The sequence below is a fragment of the Cebus imitator genome, unplaced genomic scaffold (assembly GCF_001604975.1).
Source record: "Cebus imitator isolate Cc_AM_T3 unplaced genomic scaffold, Cebus_imitator-1.0 Scaffold78, whole genome shotgun sequence".
Lineage (NCBI taxonomy): Eukaryota > Metazoa > Chordata > Mammalia > Primates > Cebidae > Cebus > Cebus imitator.
Window position 1 is genome coordinate 946,551 of NW_016107393.1, and position 20,270 is coordinate 966,820.

At 34.7% G+C, this 20,270-nt stretch overlaps 1 protein-coding gene across 3 annotated transcripts in view; it reads left to right on the forward strand.

Moving 5' to 3' along the window:
* AGPS (alkylglycerone phosphate synthase) overlaps positions 1 to 20,270 on the forward strand; it is a 139,405-nt gene that overhangs the window by 7,058 nt on the left and 112,077 nt on the right. For 2 of the 3 annotated variants that reach the window (XM_017532649.2, XM_037740023.1), the window contains exon 2: positions 16,349 to 16,438. In XM_017532649.2, coding sequence (XP_017388138.1) covers positions 16,349 to 16,438 — 90 coding nt within the window. Of the gene's footprint in view, positions 1 to 12,993; positions 13,083 to 16,348; positions 16,439 to 20,270 lie in introns of those variants that run through there. The other variant, XM_017532651.2, reaches the window with a different exon arrangement.

Consider the following 20,270-nt stretch of genomic DNA (forward strand, 5'->3'; position numbering starts at 1 on the left):
CACCAGGATAACCACTACCTTATATAGATTTGACTGTTTGAATTTTATATAAATAGAATCATACAGTGTGTGCTTTTTTTGTGTTTGGCTTCTTTCTCTCAGTATTATGTTTGTGATATTCATCCATGTTGTTGTACCTAGTCATATTTCATTTATCCTCATGGATGAATAGTATTCCCTTTGGTATATGTATACTACAGTTTATCCATTCTGTTAATGATCAACATTTAAGTAGTGGTTACTTTTGGTTTGAATAATTATTTATTTTAATATAAAGTGCATATCAAACTAGTGTTTTTATAGCTATTACTGCATAGGAAGAGGTTAAAGTAATTAAAGTAGTGTTTAGTAGTTAATGTATTTACTTTTCTTAAGTACATCAATTGTCTGAGGTAATAAAATGCTCCCAGGTACTAAATCATTTTTATAAATAAACTGGATTTTTAAACAAAGTGACCTTGCAGTGTTCACATATTGTTTGTGAGCTTATAAGATTTCAACTTAAAATCACAAGTTCAAATCTATTACTCAATTATACATTTTAAATTTGAGTTATAAGTCAGTCATTCTTATAGACTAGATTCTCTTAAATTTTGTAAATATGTAAAATATCAAATTTTTGTATCTTTTCTTAAAAACATTAACATCTGTCTTTGATTCTCTTAAGCATTTATGTATTTAATTCTAGATCTTTCAGTAGCTGAAATATGCCTACTCATTAAAGAAAACTGCTACCATTCCAGTAACTGCGGTTACTTTTGATGAGAGAGTTTTGCCTTCTGGGTGAGATTCGGAGGGGTAGATATCATCTTGTCATTCACTAAGAAAACTGTTATATGATTGCATATAACATTTGGTCTTGCCAGCATGTTTGAAGTTACTAATCAGAGATTTGGCCAGGATGCTGACCAGATTTATGTTGTTGACCTCAGTGGGACTCTCCAAATTCTACTTATAGTTGCTGTGTCAGAGACCTCATCCTATAAGCAGGGGAATGCTCAGGTAACCCAGGACCTTAGAATCAAGTAATGTGAACTATTTAAATTGTGATATTCACAGAAGTTTGCAATTCCCACTCAGATTGATTACCTGGTTGGGTTTTAAATTTTTTCTAAAGGTGCTTCAACTAACTGTATAGGAATCCAGCCTTAGGGATATTAAAATGACGCCTACTTGAATTCTCTTATCACTTTAGTCACATATACTTTGGAGTGGATATTTTGCTGTCAATTCAAATTTTCTAAGTCAGCACTATCCAGTAGAGCTTTCTGTGATAGAAATGTTCTGTAATCTGCATTATCCAGTATTGTAGCCACTAACCATGAATGACTGAGGAGCTGAATTTTAAATTTTGTTTAATTCTAATTTAAATAGGCACATGTGGCTAGTGATATACCATGCTGGCCAGTATAGGTATAGGTGAAAAGTTAACTCATTAACTCCTTTCTCATTCTCCAGAACTTACTTATCTGGGCTTTCTCATGTCTCATAGTGTTAACACTAGTCCCACAGTCACATCCTTCAATCCTTACCTTGAACTTGTTTTCATTCTTTTAAGATTAAACTTTATTTTGAATTTATTCAAATTAATACTGTCATTAATTCTGCAGCCACTCTGCTGTTCTCATAAATGTTGTGTCATCTGATCCTCACAACTGCCCATTTCACAGATTAGGAACTGAAGTTCATAGATACTTGCCAGAAAAATATATTAGTCAGTTTCTAGCTACTGAGTGGTAAAGCTTAAATTTGAATCATTTTTTTTTTTTTTAAATTTTTGAGACAGAGTCTTGCTCTGTCACCCAGGCTGGAGTATAGGGTGTGATCACGTGTCACTGCAGCTGCTACCTCCCAACTTCAAACAATTCTACTGCCTCGGCCTCCCAAGTAGCTGGGATTACAGGCGCATGCCACCATGCCTGGCTAATTTTTGTATTTTTAGTAGAGACGGATTTCACTATGTTGGACCATGCTGGTCTTGAACTCCTGACCTTAAGTGATCTGTCCACCTTGGCCTTCCAAAGTGCGGAGAGTACAGGTATGAGCCACTGTGCCCAGGTGATTCTGGATTTTAAGAAAATCTCAAGTTTAGAGCTTTTTCCTTGATATTATATTGATATCACCCAGCCCTATTCATTTTTCCTTCACAATCTTTAACATTCATTCTGTGGATTAAACAAATATTTATTGGTCACTTATGTTCTAAGCACTTGGGCTACATCAGTGAACAAAATGGAGAAAGATTTTTATTTTCTTAGGACTTACATTCCAATGGGTAAAATGGATAATTAAACATAGTAAACAAGTAAATTATTAAGTATGTTAGAAGGTGATAAGTGCTATAGAAAAAAGAAAAAGTAGAGAGGGCAAGGAGGTAGGGTTCAAATTTTAAGTAGGATGTCAGTGAAAACATGACAATTGAGCAGATATTTAAAGGAGATGAGTTTAATCATATGGATATCCTGGCAAATGAGTGTTCTGGGCAGAGGATTAGTGTGTGCAAATATCCTAAAAGGATATGCATATGTGGCATATCAGGAAAGCAACAAGAAGACTGGTGTAGCTGGACTCAATTCATATCCCTTCACCTCTAACCACATTTTAAAGTATATACCTTTTAAACTTCAGCTTCTGATTTATCTAGCTCTTCTGCTGTTCTAGGCAAGGTCTCTTATTCATGCCATGTTTGTCAGCTTTTACACCGTTTCTTGTGCCATTGTCTGGAAGAACTTTGCTTGTTGATTGATACCAGGTTTCAGAGGATCTTTTTAATTTTGAGAATCAGGGAAGCATTTTACCTTTTTCCTATGATTTCTCAGGTTATGAAGAGTAACTTTAAATCATACAGTTAAGAGCTAAGTGTCATAGGATGTAATATGTAGGTCTAGAGCCTTTAATTCGTTTAAATCACCTAGGCACTCTCCAGCCATCTCACCCATTTGAAACTTCATCTACCGGCTGAGTATGGTGGCTCATACCTGTAATTCCAGCCCTTTGGGAGCCTGAGGTGGGTGGATCATCCGAGGTTAGGAGTTCGAGACCAGCCTGACTAACAGGATGAAAAGAAAAATACTATTTTTAGTCTCTACTAAAAATACAAAAATTAGCTGGGCGTGGTGGCACACACCTGTAGTCCCAGCTACTCAGGAGGCTGAGGCAGGAGAATCGCTCAAACCTAAGAGGTGGAAGTGTCAGTGAGCCGAGATCATGCCACTGAACTCCAGCCTGCGTGACAGAGCAAGATTCTGTCTCAAAAGAGAGAGAGAGAGAAAAAAAGAAACTTCATCTACCCAGATTTGCAATTATTTTGTGTCTTCTATATGCTAAGCACTGGGGAGGATGGTCCACACATGGTTTTTGCCTACTGTGACATGTAGGTCTACTAAGGAAGACTGATGTGTCTTCTATTACTGAAAGATGTAAGGTGTAGAAAAGGAATGGTGACAAGTACAATGGAAGGGCAATTTCATGTCAAAGAAACCTAGTCTAGAAGGATTGGAAGAGTATTGTTCTATGTCAAGGTGTTATGTAAAAATTCTTAAATCTGAGGGTGAAAATACTGATGAGAAAGAGCATTTGGTTGAGAACAGAATCAGAAGAATTAGGATAGGAAAATCTGGATAATGTAATAAAGTTTATAAAACTGGTGTGGCAGTTTGCTGTAGTAATGATGGTCTTTCAGTCATCTGAATAGTGTTTATAAGTTTCATTCTGCTAGGAGCTAGATGTCTGGCAGTTATTTTACAGTTATAAAGAAAATGGAAAATAATTTTGTTATTCTAAAATGTTATGCATTTTGTTGCAGAAAAAATAGAAAATGGATATCAAAATGAAGACTAACATCCAAACAAATTAAGAGATAACTGCTATAGCACATTGGCATAGATCCTTTCAGACATAGTCATATTTGTGTAACGTCCTGCCATAATAATGTTTTGAAATCACCGTTTTTCCTTATCAAGAAATAATAATGTGTAAAATCATTTTCATTGACTTAAGAAGTATTATATGTAGGTGCTATTTATTGATGACAACAGTGTTATATTTGTTTGCAATGTTTCCCTATTATAAAGAATGCTGTGGTAAGCTTTTTACAATTAAATCTTTAATAATTTCCTTAGGTACATTTTTTTAAAAAGGGCCTTAATGAGTCCAAGAGCATTGGAATACATCATTCACTGATCTCATTGGGTATGGACAGAAATAAGGAACAATTGATTGTTTGGACTTAATTCTGACCAGTAATAAAAAATTGAAAATCATCAGAATCTTTGGAGAAAGACTACATCATATTTGAGCATGTTTACATCTTAAAATTTAGGGAAGCAGCTTTCCAGAAATTAGATAGAAGGAAATGAGATGTTTTAGCCTGAGTCTCTAAGGGGGAAACCAAAACATGACCACAGGAAGCCTACGGAATAGTGCTTCACCGTGCCCGGGTCTATGGGGGTGATGAGAAGGAGGGAGAGCTAAGACAACTGACTTAGATGTACCAATTTAAACCATTTATTGCTATCAGTAAAAAATGTACATTCCATGCTTATGCAGATGTCTCCTATTCACTATTCAGGCAAATCCTGTTATATGAGGTGATGTAATTTAAGGATTATGGTGTCAGCAGTCTTCCTTCCCTACCCCCCCCAACATTTTGCATATGTTTAAATGTATTGCAGAATTGAACTCACAATATTCATTTGTATACCTTTCACTTAGATTCTACTGTTAATGTTTTACTGTGCTTATCACATATCCATTAATCCATTGTTTTCTCCACCTAATATCAATGTATTTTATTTTGGATGCATTTGTCACATATCCATTCATTAATACATTCTTTTCTCCATCTAATATTAATCTATTTTATTTTGATGCATTTTAAAGTAAATAGGTAATTTCATTTTTGAAGTTAAATCTCCTTCAGAAAGGTTCTGCTTTTTTCTTTTATATCAATTGGTTTTGATTTCCAAATAGTATTTGTCTGTTTTGCCTTCATAAATTATTTCTGGCTTCACAACTATTATACTGCTATTCTAATTTTGATTTTATTTCCAAGCTCATACCTGCCATCTACCATTATTTTCAGAAAGTACATTCTAGTTTGCCATGCCTGCATTCAGATTTTATACAACTGGTAACTTAAAAGAATTATCATTTTTTGGTATGTATACTAATTGGGGATATTTGTTATAAGTATTAATCTGAGCTAGGTTAAAGCAGAAAAGGGAAATTATTCTAAGAGTACAGGGGTGCCAAAGAACTCAAGAGTAAGAACTGAGCTTGACTTCAGGGTGAAATTAGAGCTAAGAACCAGAAAGCCATCAAGTTTCTTGATAATATCACTTCTTGCTACTATTTGCTGTAGGCTTCTCTAAGTGTATCAGCTTTTTCTGCTCTTCTGTCCAAATGGTAAAATGTGGCTGCCCCACTCCTCCAGGAATTCAGCCAATAGCAGAGAATAATTGAACCCCTTGTTTCCAATCTTGGGTTACGTGTTTACATTGCTCTAATAAGTTATTGCTGGGAAGGAAGTGGTGGTGATCAAAAGACATAGGTGGCTGCCCAGGCAGCTAAATGAGCTGAACTGACTCTGGCTATCATACATTTAAAGATGACACAACCAGATTTTCTGCTCATTTGTTTTTGATGATTCCTTCTCTATGATCTTGTTCCATGAGTTATTCTATTTATTTTCCTCAAGTCATCAATCTTTTTCTCTTCGTTGATTTTTCCTGCTGCTTATAAGCATGCTTAGATAACATTTTGAAATTTTCTGCACATATCACCCTCTTGAAAAGGCCTTCTTAACAGCCATGGATAACCTAAATATAAAATTTTTAGCCTCTTGACCAATTCCCGTACCTGGTATATGTTCTTATCTCTTTTTAGCTCATGTTATTGCACTGTTCTGTATTTTTCCCACCTTCCTATCTTTCTGACCATACTTTTGCCGACTTCCTTCTCTTCCTAAGCTTACAAATCCATAGGATTAATTTTTAGTCATTTCTTCTGCATTTTCTTCCTTAATAATTTCGTCTACTTGAACTGTGATAGCTTTTACCATGCTTAGGGGAACTTTTAAGTTAATATCTCTAATTCTCAACTCTCATTTTTACATTTTTAATTATTGGGTGTTTCTATCTAAGTATCTTGCTGGTTTCTCCAACTCAACATTCATGTATAAGGTCATTATTTTAGTCTTCAATCTCAGTGCTCCACTGTTTCTTTTCACTTCCCCCATTATTTAGAAACTCAAATCCAACAACACCTTAGTCATGATACCTTATTGAGCTCCATCTCCCATCCCTTATTCAGATCATTGACAAATCAGATGGACTCTATTATTGGCTCTCAAGACACTTTGTTTTTCTCTCATTGCCACCAGCTTAGATGAAATCTTAATTGTCTTATATCTAGCCTGGTCTCCCTTTCCTGTTTCTCACCTTTAAATGATTCTTTATTCTATTACCAGGCCAATCTCTGTTCAGGGAAAGTGTCAGTACTTGCTGTATGCTTGTGCTATGCTACATTCTAACATTGCAAAAATGATTGACAGTCCCTAGAGATATATAGATAGATATATAAAAGATATGATGTAGTAAATGCTGTAGTGATTATATACAGAAAGAGCCATAAATTCTTGAGGAAGATAGGAAAAGGCTTTATAGAAGTGACTTTTAGACTGGTTCCCTCCAGGGAGAGAAGGGTATTTTAGACAGGGGATATATAGCAAGAGCAAAGACAGGAAGAGATAAGAGGGCATGGTATGTATAAGGAATTGTGGCAATGTAATGTGCCTGGGAACAACTGTTAAGGAAGGTGAAAATGTAGAGTGGTGCCATGTTAAAGAATTGGGATTTCATCCACATTGGAGAGTCAACAGAGTTTTAAAGCACGCACTGCTAGATTTTGACTTTTGGTAGAAGCAATGAACATGGAAAACACTGTTTTGATCCTATGGGTCTCTATTAATTATTGAAGTAATAACAGCCTCTTATTTGGCATTCAAGGCTGTCAGCTGTTCTCTGAGACTTCTTGAATGTATTTTATGCTTCAGCCAATTTTATGTTGCCTATTAGATGGGAAGATCCTTGTGCTTTCTTCCTCTGTTTGACTATTGAAATTTTACCATTTTCCAAAGAAGGGGAAGTTTAAATGCCTCCACAATAAAGACTTCTTTCAGCTAGAGATGAACACCACTGAGCTCTTGTAATAATTTGTGCTCCTTGTGTGGTTGTCATTGAGTATACTGAAATCATTGCTTGGTAGTTAGGAGTGTTGGAGCCAGACAGCCATGGTTTAAATCCTAGTGGTGTCGCGTACTATTTGTGTGACTGTGGACAAGTTACTGAATCTTTCTGGACCAGTTTTTTCATGTTTTAAATAGGGATAATGACACATACATCACAGGATTAAAGTGAGAAGGAAATAAGATAATAATTTAAGATAATAATTGTAAAGCCCTTAGCTTTATAGTATTGTACAATATTGTAATTGCAGTAAACTATACAGAAATGAGTAATAAGAATAGAATGCTAAAATAGTTTCTGTATTAGACCATTTTTGGATTGCTATAAAGAAATACCTGAGATTGGATACTTTATGAAGAGGTTTAATTGGGTCATGGTTCTGCAGGCTCTTCAGGTAGCATAGCCCTGGCATCAGCTTCTGGGAAGGCCTCAGGAAGCTTACAATCATGGCAGAAGATGAAATGGGAGCAGGCACTTCATATGGGAAAAGCAGGAGCAAGAGTCGAGGTTGTGGGTGGGAGGGGGAAGTGCCACACACTTCTAAATGACCAGATCTCATGAGAACTCACTGTTGTAAAAATAGCGCCAAACCATGAGGGATCTGCCCCCATGACCCAAACACTTCCCACCACGCCACACCTCCGGCCCTAGGGACTACAATTGAACATGAGATTTGGGCAGGGACAAATATTCAAACTATATCAGTTTCTGAACGTGGAAGCCCAGCAAGAAGTAGGAGGTACTCAGTGGCAATAATGACATTTTAATAGAGAAAACAAATTTCTTTTTTTTTTTTTTTAAAGATGGGGTTTCACTTTGTCACCTAGGTTGGCGTACAGTGGTGTGATCATAGCTCAGTGTAACCTTGAACTCCTGGGCTCAAAAACCATCGTCTCTAGTAGCTGGGATGATAGGCGTGTGTCACCATGCCTGGTAATTAAAAAAAAAAAATTTTTAAGATAGGGTCTCAAAGTATTGCCCAGGCTGGTCTTGAACTCCTGGCCTCAGGTGATTCTTCCATTTCAGCCTCCTGAGTCGCTGAGATTATAGGCAGAAGGCACTGTGCCTGGCGAGAAAACAAATTTCTAGTAAGTGTCATCTTATGCATTAGAAAGGAAGGGAAGAACCCAAAAAGTATAGAGCATCTGCAGTTTCTCATATCATGTTTTAGCCTGAACACACATGACATTTAGTCACTGTTGTGCTATTTCTTGTTTGAAACTCTTCTCCGTGGCTCTTAGTCATGGCTCACCATTGCTTCTATGTGATATGTGGCCTTGGTAGCCACACATTGAAATTTGAATCAATATATTATTGTGCTAAAGGAAAGTTATTTGATAAATAATTGTTTTAATTTTTATACTTTTTAAGACTTTGACTATGTATGAACTAGATAAAGTTCTATCGTGGATCAAACTTCCTAAAATTTGCATCAGAAAATATGATCTCTATATAGCCCTCATTTCCCCATCCAGATAGCCTTTGTGAGATTTAAGTATAGATTTATGCTACCTCCCTTGTCATATAATCATATTTCCATTTCCTCTTATCTCTTTCTGCTATCTCCCACATGGTGGGTGCTGCCACTTTGCCCTCTTGCTGCCCGTTGTTTTCTTGTGGAATTCTACTCAGGGCCATCCTCTCCTATAGTAAAGTGAGCTTAAAGTATTTCCTTTCAGTTTCTCTGTCTCAATTCTAGTCTCCTGATTTTGGTAAGGTTTGGGTGAGAGCAACTTAATTGTAAATTATTTACATTAAAGCTATGTATCCCTTTGTGGTTATTCAATAGATGAGGCTTCTATTCTTAACTTTTTCTCATGTCTTAAGGTGATGCTTACCCAAGTGTGGTCTGTGGATGACCTGCATCAGAATTTCCTGAGGTTGCTTGTTCAAAGTATAGATTCTGAGGCCTTACTTTCAGAATTTTAATCATGGGCTGGGTCTAGGATGGCATCCAGTACTCTGGTTTTAAAATAAGTACCCAAGGTGATTTTTTATACTCCTAGGAAGTTTGAGAACCTCTGTTGTTATGATTGGATCCTGCTTTCAATGCTTTCTTCTCTCCCCCAAACTTTATGGGGTTCATTTTTTCCATGGGTTTGCCAGAAGCAAAGGTAGCCATCCCAACTACCTACCACTTAAAGTAGAAGGGGCTACTGCTGATTATTTTATCATTATTTTAGATTAAAAAAAAAAAGCCAGCAACTACTGTTTACAACAAGAAAGACTACTGTGTACATCAAGCCGATATGGATTTTAGTCTTGGCATTTTTAGGGTCATGCCAGGGGTATTGTTAGTCTGTCCCCAAAAGACAGCTGGGGAAGGGAACTTAGGCTTGATTTCTATGCTAAAGTAGCATATAGATTTTTGCAGACATTTGTGTTTTCTTTGTTTTCAGTTTTATAGTTTCTACAGAAATGCGAGGCTCTACCTGAAATGGCCTTTGGTCACTTGTAGGCTAGTCAGTATAATAAGTTTGTGATGCAATTCCTTTTTTAATTACTAACAACCATGGAGTGAACAATGAAAGTGAATTGACATTTTCCCACTTGGTGGCAGACAAAGTCTGGGGTTGTTTACCAAAATTGCCATATTGATTAGATTACAAGTGGACAGTGAAGGGAACAAATCATGAAATTTCAAGTTCAGTCTGGGAAACACAGGAGTCCAGCTGAATGAAGGATATGTCCTTTTCTCTTTGTCTTTTGCTAGACAACTTTCTGATGCAGATTTGGATTGTATTCCTCATTGCATAGACAAACACCTGAGCGTAAAGGATAGGATTGTTGTTTCTTTCCAGGCTTTCAGAATGGCAGGTACCAAGCTTGTGTAAGTGGGTGTGTGGGTACCTACCTACCCTAGCTTAGAATATTTGTAACATATACTACTAAATGTATGAATGACAATAGTGTGTATTTCCATTTTCAAATGCATCATTCAAACAGTAATGAGTTTCTAGTTGGTACAACATGGTGTAGTATGTGAGAGAAGTGTGGAAGTAAAGAATAGCACCCCAAGAACCTCAAGTGATTAGTGACTGCTCAGAGTATTCTGTCAATGTGTGGTAAGACTGGCCTTGCCTTATTTGTCCTTCTTGCCCCCTGCATCTTTCCGGTGCCTATGTTTACAGTTTTTCCTCTTTATACCTGTATGTTACTTTTTCTTTCATTCATTTATTCACAGTAAATGTAGTAGGAATGGGACCTTTGGGATGCAGTTTTTGAGCCCTGAATTCAAGTTTTAAAAGGTTTCTTTTTGTTATGTTTTGTTTTGTTTTGAGACAGGGCTTCACTCTGTTACCCAGTCTGGAGTGCAGGATCCTTCTACCTTGGCCTTGTAGTAGCTGGGATTACAGGCTCACACCACCACACCTGGCTTTTTTTTTTTGAGAATTGGGGGTCCCACTATATTGCCCAGGCTGGTTTTGAACCTTAAGGCTCAAGTTATCCTCCCACCTTGGCCTCCCAAAGTGGTGGGATTACAGGTGTGAGTCATTGCACTTGGCCTTAAAAGTTTTTTAGAGTGCCAGTTTCTTGTGGACTATAAAAAGTTGACTGTAGGTAGTTAAATGTAGATTTGGTTTACCATATATTTGAAGCTGTTTAATTCATAATGGAATTCTATCATTCAAAAAAATTTGTAGCGATTGTTAAGAAGCCCAATAATAGATTTTATAATAAACCATCATGAAAGTTCTGCATAAATATGAAAGAAAGAATTTTCTCAGAACAGAAAGAAACTGCACTGAGATTCAAAGTCTGAGCAGCATATTTGCCTCAGGTTCAGAGAGTTGTAACATGCGTTTTTAATGTATGATGTTTGTGTGAGGCCTCTCTTTAATTTTCTTCTGCCTCTGATTCCTAATTTTTCATCTGCCTCTCCCGTGGGTGCCGATGAAGGTTCTTGTGTGTGTGTGTGTGTGTGTGTGTGTGTGTGTGTGTAATGTGTGTAATATACATATATGATGAATGTATTATAATATATTGAGATATATATAATATTTTATGTATGTTTTGTGAAATATGCAGTGTTATTTACTGTGTATATTTTAAATTTCCTTAAATGCTGCTTTACTATGGATTTCATTATTTTTCCTTTGTGTTTACCACTGTTTTAAACATTTCTTCATGTTTCTGGATGCATGTCTATTCACCTCACTGCTTTTCATTGCTGCATTAATATTTCATGGAATGCATTTTCCACTTTACTTATCTGCTCCTCTAGTGATGCCTCCAGCTACTTTTATAAACAATGCTCCAGGGAATATATCAAATGTGTTCCCTTATGGAACTGTGTATGAATTTCCTCTGCAGTATATACCCAGAAGGTGTATAATTAGGCCACAGAATTGGCATTACCTATGAAAGCTTAGTACCTGATTGCTCTGTGGAGTGGCTTACCAGTATGCATGTGGGTTCCTTTTCTTCGTGTTCTTGTTAACAGCTTTCTGTGTTCTCAAATCTCATATTTAGGCCACTTTACATTATTACATTGCCAAGAATTAGCACATTAATTAATAACATTATATCACAGGGTCACATTTTTATTCTGGCAACTAGAACTGAAAAACTTATCATGGGGCTATTGAGGGAAGATTGAAATTCTTGTTGAAGTTTAAAGTGTTGCATGATAAGGTACAAGAAAATTCACTCTCTAGAGGACACAGATTATTACTTTGTTGACCCATCTAGAAATATGATCTTATCAGAGTCCTCAAGTCAATTACATTTAGGTAGTCTGACTGCCCTCACCAGTTACCAAAGTTAATTAACAAGCCAATAAACTAATTCATGACGAAAAGTAAAATTATAGATCCTTTTGGCCATTTCAGTTGGCCTTTTTCTTTCTAGGAAATCACAGAATTATCAGATGAAGGTAGCTGTGTGAGTTTTATATCAGGGAAAGAAGAAATATTGATCTAAACTGAAGAGTGAAGCATCTTTTATTAGAATTTTGATTGTTGAAATTTTATTAGAAAAACTTTTTAAAAAGTTATTACATAGCTGAACTTTTACAGTTGTTAACCCAGAATGAAAGGAGGCCAAGTCATTTTTTCCTTTTTCTTATTTTCTAGTGAAAAATATAATGATTAGAAATAGCAATGGTAGAAACAATGCATATATATCAGGATGCTTGAAGTTTATTACTAGTAGAGAAATAGTAATCTGATAACCAGTCTGTAAACAGAGACTTCAAAGTGAAAATTTACCATTTTAAGAATAAAGAAACTTTATTATCTTAATAATAGTAAGGCTAAATCTAAATATTTCACCTAAAGATTATACAATAACCGCCCTGGAAAATGAAAACTACTGAATGTGTATATCATATATATATCATGGGAGAAGACTGCCACCTTGTGCATGTAGGATGCTGTTTTATGCCTCCATTTTTTTTTTGTTACACCAGCTAATACTGTGCATTTTCACTGTTTCGTACTGTGGTCAGATGTGTAAATGTATAAAACATATTTTATTTTTGTATGCAGTAAAATCATGCCAACTATTCTTTTGACAGGAGGAGGGGTCTTGTTTTTTGAAAGATGTTAAATTTGGTATAGTTAGCTCTAAGAATTGGTATGTCTGAGAGATCATACTGGTTAATTGACCTCTGGGGTTAGTTAAGAATTGCATTTCTTTATTTGAATATATGGGAAGCTGGTGATTCTTTCATCATTTTTCGTTTTACTGCTTGCAGTACTTGGGGTTATTCTGAATGGCAGAATTCATTACACTCTCAGAAGTATAGGGAATTTAGCTTATGATACAAACATACCCCTTGATTTTTAAATGTTTTCCTTCAGAGCAAGTGCAGAAGAATGACTGCAATACAGGGTAAGCATCCCTAATTTGAAAATCTAAAATCCAAAATTCTCCAATATTGGAAGCTTTTTGAACACTGTCATGGGATAGTGATTCCTTTGCTTCCTGATGGTTCAGTGTATACAAACTTTGTTTCATGCACAAACCCATTAAAATATTGTATAAAATTACCTTTACGCTATGTAATAAGATGTATATGAAACATATATAAATTTTTTGTTTAGACTTGGGTCCCATCCCCAAGAGATCTCATTATGTGTATGTAAATATTACAGAATCTGAAAAAAAAATCTGAACTCTGAAACACTTCTGTTCCCAAGCATTTTGGATAAAGAATACTCAACCTGTAGTAACATATAATAGTTTTTTGAAACACTATTGATGTGAAGAAAAAATGAGTTTCTTTCAAATATTCTGGTTACCTGAGGGCCTGACTTAAGTGGGCTTCAAATATTATTGAAGAATAATATTTGAAGCATTATGAGACTGGAAGCCAGCCTTTGGATACGTACAACTAACTTAGCTGTGTGACCAGGGATGCTTCTCTGGGCAGTTTCTTTATCTGAAAAATGAGCAATTGAACTAGCTTGGTTCTGAGGATCTTTTTAGTTTTTGAATTCTGTTACTCTGTAAAGTTTTACTCTAATTTTAAAATGTTAATGCTGTAATGCCCTTCAATGTACTTATTATACTCTTGTGTATAAGAAGTTATTTTAAGATTTGATCATATAGTTATATTTAACTATCAGAGTTTATATTAGTAATGGGGGGGTAGGATATGTATATATAAAAATTTAAGACCAGAAGCCTAGGAAATTTACCTGTTTTTTATTTAACACATGGGGTACTTGAAGAAATCAGAAGATTGGTTTGGGTGTAATCCAGATATTAATTGTATACTATTTATGCATTATAATCCTGTTTTGGGCACAAATGCATTCCAAATGCCTACATTCAATTTCTGAGAAGACTCAAAAAGTTGGTATAAATATGGTAAAGCCCATTTCACAAGCCCGATTTTATGACTGGGATGAAAAGAGAGAAAAAGGGACCTAGAGGTGAAAATTTGGAAGTTTTCAAGGATATGACCCAACTTGAAAGTTTAAGGCCAAAGGCTCTTCAGGATGTAAATTCCTTCATTTTATAGTGTATAACAGCGATCTTTCCTGTTCATCTTGATTCATTTCCTCATGAAGTGTTAAGAATGAACCCATGTGACCAAGTTTAGCTTTTTACTTTGGGGCCATCTGGGAATAATTTTTTAAATTCTAGGGATAATTTTAAGGAAAATGATTTTCATTGTTAAGCTACATAAACATGCCAAATTCAACCTCTGTACTGAAAGGATTTCCCTTTGCATTGCCTTCAGAGTTTTGCATTTATTTTGTGTAATACCAAATTACTATTTTGTAGAGAACAGAATTATAATAAATGTTGAAATAACTAATTAATAAAATACAATCACTTAAAATCTATGCACATTATAAGCAATTAAAGATGTTAATGTATTAAAATATACATTTATCCTTCTAATTAAATTATTGAAATATAGTAAGAAAATACTAAGTAAATTACACTTCATAAAAATGAAGATAATTTAATCATGAAAGAAAGCAAAGTGGAAAATATCCTAATCTGTTTTTAGAATGTGAAAATCTTATGGTTCAATCCCAAGTTTTGGCACCAAAACAACAAAAAAGTAAAATCTCAAGAAAATGAGTGTGTCACTGGTCATGATGTTTTTCCACAGAGATTTTTCCAAAAGCTCCCTTCCAAAACTTCCCTCTGCAATGAGGTAGGAATGTTACTGGATTAGAAAAAATATTTGGTGTTAGTTTATAACTGACTAATCTACAAATCCAGTCTCTGGATTGATACTCTTCAGATATTTTGAAGTTTTTGTAGAAAGATTGTACGTTTATTAATAGTAAATCATAGTTGTAAACAGAGTATTCCTAGTTTCTTTGTCTTAATTTTATGTATCGATGGAGATTTCAGTTCATAATTAATTACATGTATCTGGCTCAGTTGTATTATGTTCATGTTCATTTGAAAAGCCTTTGAACTAGAATAAGAATTATGATTGTAATAAAAAAACTTGCTTGTCAGTTGTTATTTTCTTCTGTCTTGAGAATTATAGAGAAGAAGAACACGTTCTAATGAGTGCATCTTTATTTTGAAATTTTTTTTTATTCTTTCTGAGATGGAGTCTTGCTCTGTTGCCAGGCTGGAGTGCAGTGGTGCAATCTCAGTTCACTGCAATCTCCGCCTTCCAGGTTCAAGCAATTCCCTTGCCTCAGCCTCCCTAGTAGCTGGGACTACAGACACATGCCACCATGCCCAGCTATATTTTGAAATTTTAATGCAGCAAATAACTTTCAAGATAGAGAAAGGTTTTTGTTATTTGCATCATAAACTGCATAGTTGAATTTATAGTAAGAAGACTCACCATCAATTTATTTCAGTAGCCAAGATCAAACTAAGGTACTATGCCAAACTAGGGTAATAAAAAGTGATACAATACTTCAGTGTGATTGCTTATTATATTCTATACAGGCAAGACCTATCTATTCTCACATGAAGTGCAGAATTGAATGATTCAGCCATTGATTTTGATAAAAAGATTTTTACATCTATGAAATATTGGTATTTGGAAATTAAAAATAGCATTTTGTTTTGGAATACTGAAAATGAGTATAGCCATTAACTGTTATAATATGTAGGTCAAGTTAGAGATTGGTAGTTATATGGCATTTGAAGAATTCAGAATATTTGTAAACCCAGCACTTGAGATTTTTAATATACTTTATTGTGTCTACTACTAGTGAATCTATCTGGTAAATTGGTCTTTTTTTTTTTTAATTATAGCAGAAGATTAATAATTATGATTTTTTTCTCAGATGTGTAAAACTTTCTTTCCTTTGTTTTAATTGCAAAATTTTTAGGTCATTTTACGATGTAAACCCAATAACATGTACAAAATTAGACATTTGTATTTTAAGGATATCTTCTTCCTTTTTGCAACTTTTTATTTCTTCTTCCTTTGAATGTGTTAAATTTATTGGTTCTAGCACTCTGTGAAGCAGATGCTGCTCATCAGAGTGATTCTATATTAAGAAATATTAGTATATGGACATTTTAATGTGTGCTAATTTTATTTAACCTTATATAGTATTAGCGGGGATAGGGTGTTTTAGATGATTGTGAGTTAATAATCAATGATATACTGTACAATGTTTAGCATAGGTCTCATTTATATATTTTTTTCTTCTCACTAGGCAAGAAGTTATGAAATGGAATGGATGGGGATATAATGATTCTAAATTCATCTTCAATAAGAAGGGCCAAATTGAGTTGACTGGGAAAAGGTAACCCTGTATATTTCTTCTTTTGTTTTTTCTTTAACTTTTTTTCTATGAAAAATTTTAAACATATATGAAAATATAGTGAACCCTCCTCCAGTTTAAAAATTATCAATATTTTACTTTAACTGCTTTTTTTCTGGTAATATTTCAAATTCCGATGTTGTCATGTTTCCTCTAAATATGTGTATATGTGTGTATGTGTGTGTATATATATATATATATATATATATATATATATATATTTTAGTTCATAAAAATAAGGAACTAATATAACCAATTATATAATAATTATATATCCAAAATAGCAAAAATTATATATCTAGTTATCCAGTTCATATTCATATTCTCCAGTCATCTCACAAATGTCTTTTATAGATAGTTTATTTGTATCCGGATCTAAATAGTGTCTATAAGCCACCCCACCACCCAACCCCTATGCCATTGAGTTTTTTGAAACTAGCTTCATATTTAAATCTGGTAATTTACATTGGAGTGTGGATTATTATGAAAGGTGAACAATTTTAGGTCTGTGTAAATATAAATAGTATTTTTAAAAAATAGTTTCTGAGATAAATTAGGAAGGAAGTGATTAACATCAGTCATTTTTGTGATAGCTTTTCTAAGTCTGAAATGTGGTTATTTGTTGATAAGAATTAGAAAGTATATTTGTTCAATCATACCTCAATAAAGCTGGAAAAACATTAGAATTCTAAAGGATGTTTGTGTTATTCCTGTTTGTTCTGGATGTGGTCAGAATTGTAAAAATGAGTTCTTTGCTGGTTTTAAGCAATTCTGCCCTTGCCAAAGCTCTGTTTTGGTTTGTCTGTTGAATTTTGATACAACATTTGAAAGGGCAGTGAGTACAAATATGTAATACTTGAATGCTGGAACCAAAAATAAAAAGAAATTGAGACCAAGTAAAAAAACTGAATCAGATATATTATAAATCTATTCCAGTATCGTGCCCTGATTTAATATCTATTGGACATTACTATACTTAAGTTAATGTTTTTAAAACAAATGCTATCTCAATATATTAAAATGTCAGCAATGTAAGTTTTATTCCTTTGGAGAAGTTAGTTCCTTTTCTCTCTATACTCAATATACTCTATTGCAATGTATGAATAATTTTTCTATTTTTCTGACTTACTCATATTTTGTACCTAAAATAAAACCTCAGGAATAGTAATTTGAAAGTAATTTTAAAGAAGGTATGAAGATGTACATTTGACATTTGTTTTTTATTAGGAAAATAAATATTATCTGTGTTCTTATTCCCATACTTAAGTGGGTAGCATGCAATGGAGGCTTAGTTGAGAAATTGTGTAATTCAGGTAGAAGGGATTTCTGGTTAAAATTAAATTTACCAGTGTTCTAAATGTTGAATTTTTTATGTTTTATTTAAATAGAATAATGTCTAATATAGTAGAAACATCGATGTAGAGATTGGCTTTTCAAAGTCTTCTGGAGGAAAAAAAATGAATCTTCTGAACATAGAAAACCAAATTTCTCTCTTCTCAGACACTGTCCTCATTTCTCTTTCTCTTATCTGTCTTTGTGTTTGGACCTTGAAGGTATATAGCATTTCTGTTTTATGAGTCACTTGTATTTCAGCAGTCTTCTCTACAGTACTGTAGACCATGTAATGGTTTATATGAGAAGGGGTGTGTGTGTGTGTGTGTGTGTGTGTGTGTGTGTAATGAATGATTAGTCATAAAACATCACAAGTAACTATACCTTAGTGGGTCCCATGGGTTCAGAATCTCGTTCTTATTTTGGGTTTTCTGGCACTTGATTTGTCAGTTTCCTGGAAGACATGAGGCTATAGGGGTCTGACGCACATGCCACACTTCTAAGAGACTGATTTAAAAAACTAGAGAGTATTCATTTATGGTTATATTATTCCCTTTTCAGGGTATGGAATACTTTTTAGTGCCGTTTCTGATGTTAGGGTATCTAGTGAACAAAATTTGCAACTTAGATATTGTTTGGAGAGCATACGTTCAGAACAAAGGAGATTTGATGGTCTTGATAGAGATTTTTTTATAGGCTGTAATAGAACCAGAGAATTTCTGTTGGCTTTAATGGGTTACTACCAGAGTGCATTCCTTAAAGGCCTCGTTTCTTTGCATTGTTGACTCCTAAGTCAGAGTCCAGAGGGAGAGAGGTAGAATAAGGGTGCATCTGACTGGAAGAGCCTGCAAGAGAGACCAGGAATGTGAATATCTGGCAAATTCGCATTAGTGGAGGGTAGCTTTTGCTTTCCTCCAAGACTTACACCAAGGATAATTCCCCAAACATATAAATGGGATTTAGATACTCTGGGATTAAATATATACTAATCAAACAACTTAATAACTAAAATGAAATAACAAAATAAAATTTAATTCCCATTTTGGTGGTTAAGCACTGGTACCCTGTCACAGGATAATAAACTGGGTTGAATTGAATCATAACCTTCTCTATACCTAGTCTGTTATTCTGAGAATAATTGGTGAATAAGTAGGTTTCTTTGATTTTTATCAGAAAACATTTACAAACACTCTTTAGGTAATAATATCTACTATTTATTGAGTGCCTACTGGGTTATCTTACAATAAACCTATTAGATGAATAGTTATTGTCTTAAAATAATGAGGACGAGGAAAGTTAAGTAGCTTACCTGAAGTCACCTCTTCAGTTGTAAATTGGGATTAAAAACGAGGTGCTTTTAAACTTCGTTCTCATGCAGTTTCTATTATACTGTGCTTCTGAGTTACTTCTGCAGATAACCAAACTCATTCACTATATTGATCTTGTTCTCTCTCCAAACTCTGGGAGTACTTTACTGTAGCCTTCTATGCTCTGTATACCAGCACAGCAGAATTTTGTATTATAAAAAGTTACCTTGTGTCAAAATTCCTATTGTTACTGAGAAAGGCAAAGGGCAGAAGCATAAGAAGACTGTGATATTCCTGAAAGAGAAATGGAATATTTGACTGCAAAGGCTGAGTACAAGAAAACATTGTTTGGCTGAACAGTATTAATTCACATTTATTCATTCATTCATTCATTCATTCGTTTGAGACAGAGTCTCACTCTGTTGCCCAGGCTGGAGTGCAGTGATGTGATCTCGGCTCACTGCAACCTCCAACTCCCAGGTTCAAGCAGTTCTCTGCTTCAGCCTCCCAAGTAGCCTGAATTACAGGCACCCGCCACCACGCATGGCTAATTTTTGTATTTTTAGTAGAGACGGAGTTTCACCATCTTGCCCAGGCTGCTCTTGAACTCCTGACCTTGTGATCCACCCGTCTTGGCCTCCCAAAGTGCTGGGATTACGGGCTTGAGCTACCATGCCTGGCCAGTTCACTCTTACTTATTAATAATATTAGATGGTAAGGACAATTTTTGAAATTTTTTGTGGAGACTTTATTCTGACAGTGAGGTGGACTGAACAAATTCAGGCCCCTTGCCTTCTATAACCGCATAGAAAAGATGGATAAAATATCAGAAGAAAGAAATATAACAGACCTGGAAAGAAAGAAAGGGAAATTCTAGGTGCCAGAAACTAAGAGTGATTCTCAGTGAAAATTGATGAAGTGTGGGGTTCTCCTATTTCTGATCCAAAGAATATTCAAAAGGTAGATTTTTATACACAAATGTAGTTGATTGTATATATTTTGGGGGAAGGTGACTTTGAGATTTCAAACCCAGGCATTAAGTTGTAAGCAATTATTAGAAGCTATTATAGAATAACAGTGTTTCCCCTATGTTAGGGGAAAGAGTCTAACGTTTTTTCCCAGTCTATCTTCTGTACAGATTTATAATTTATCAGGTTATAAATCTCTAGATTTAT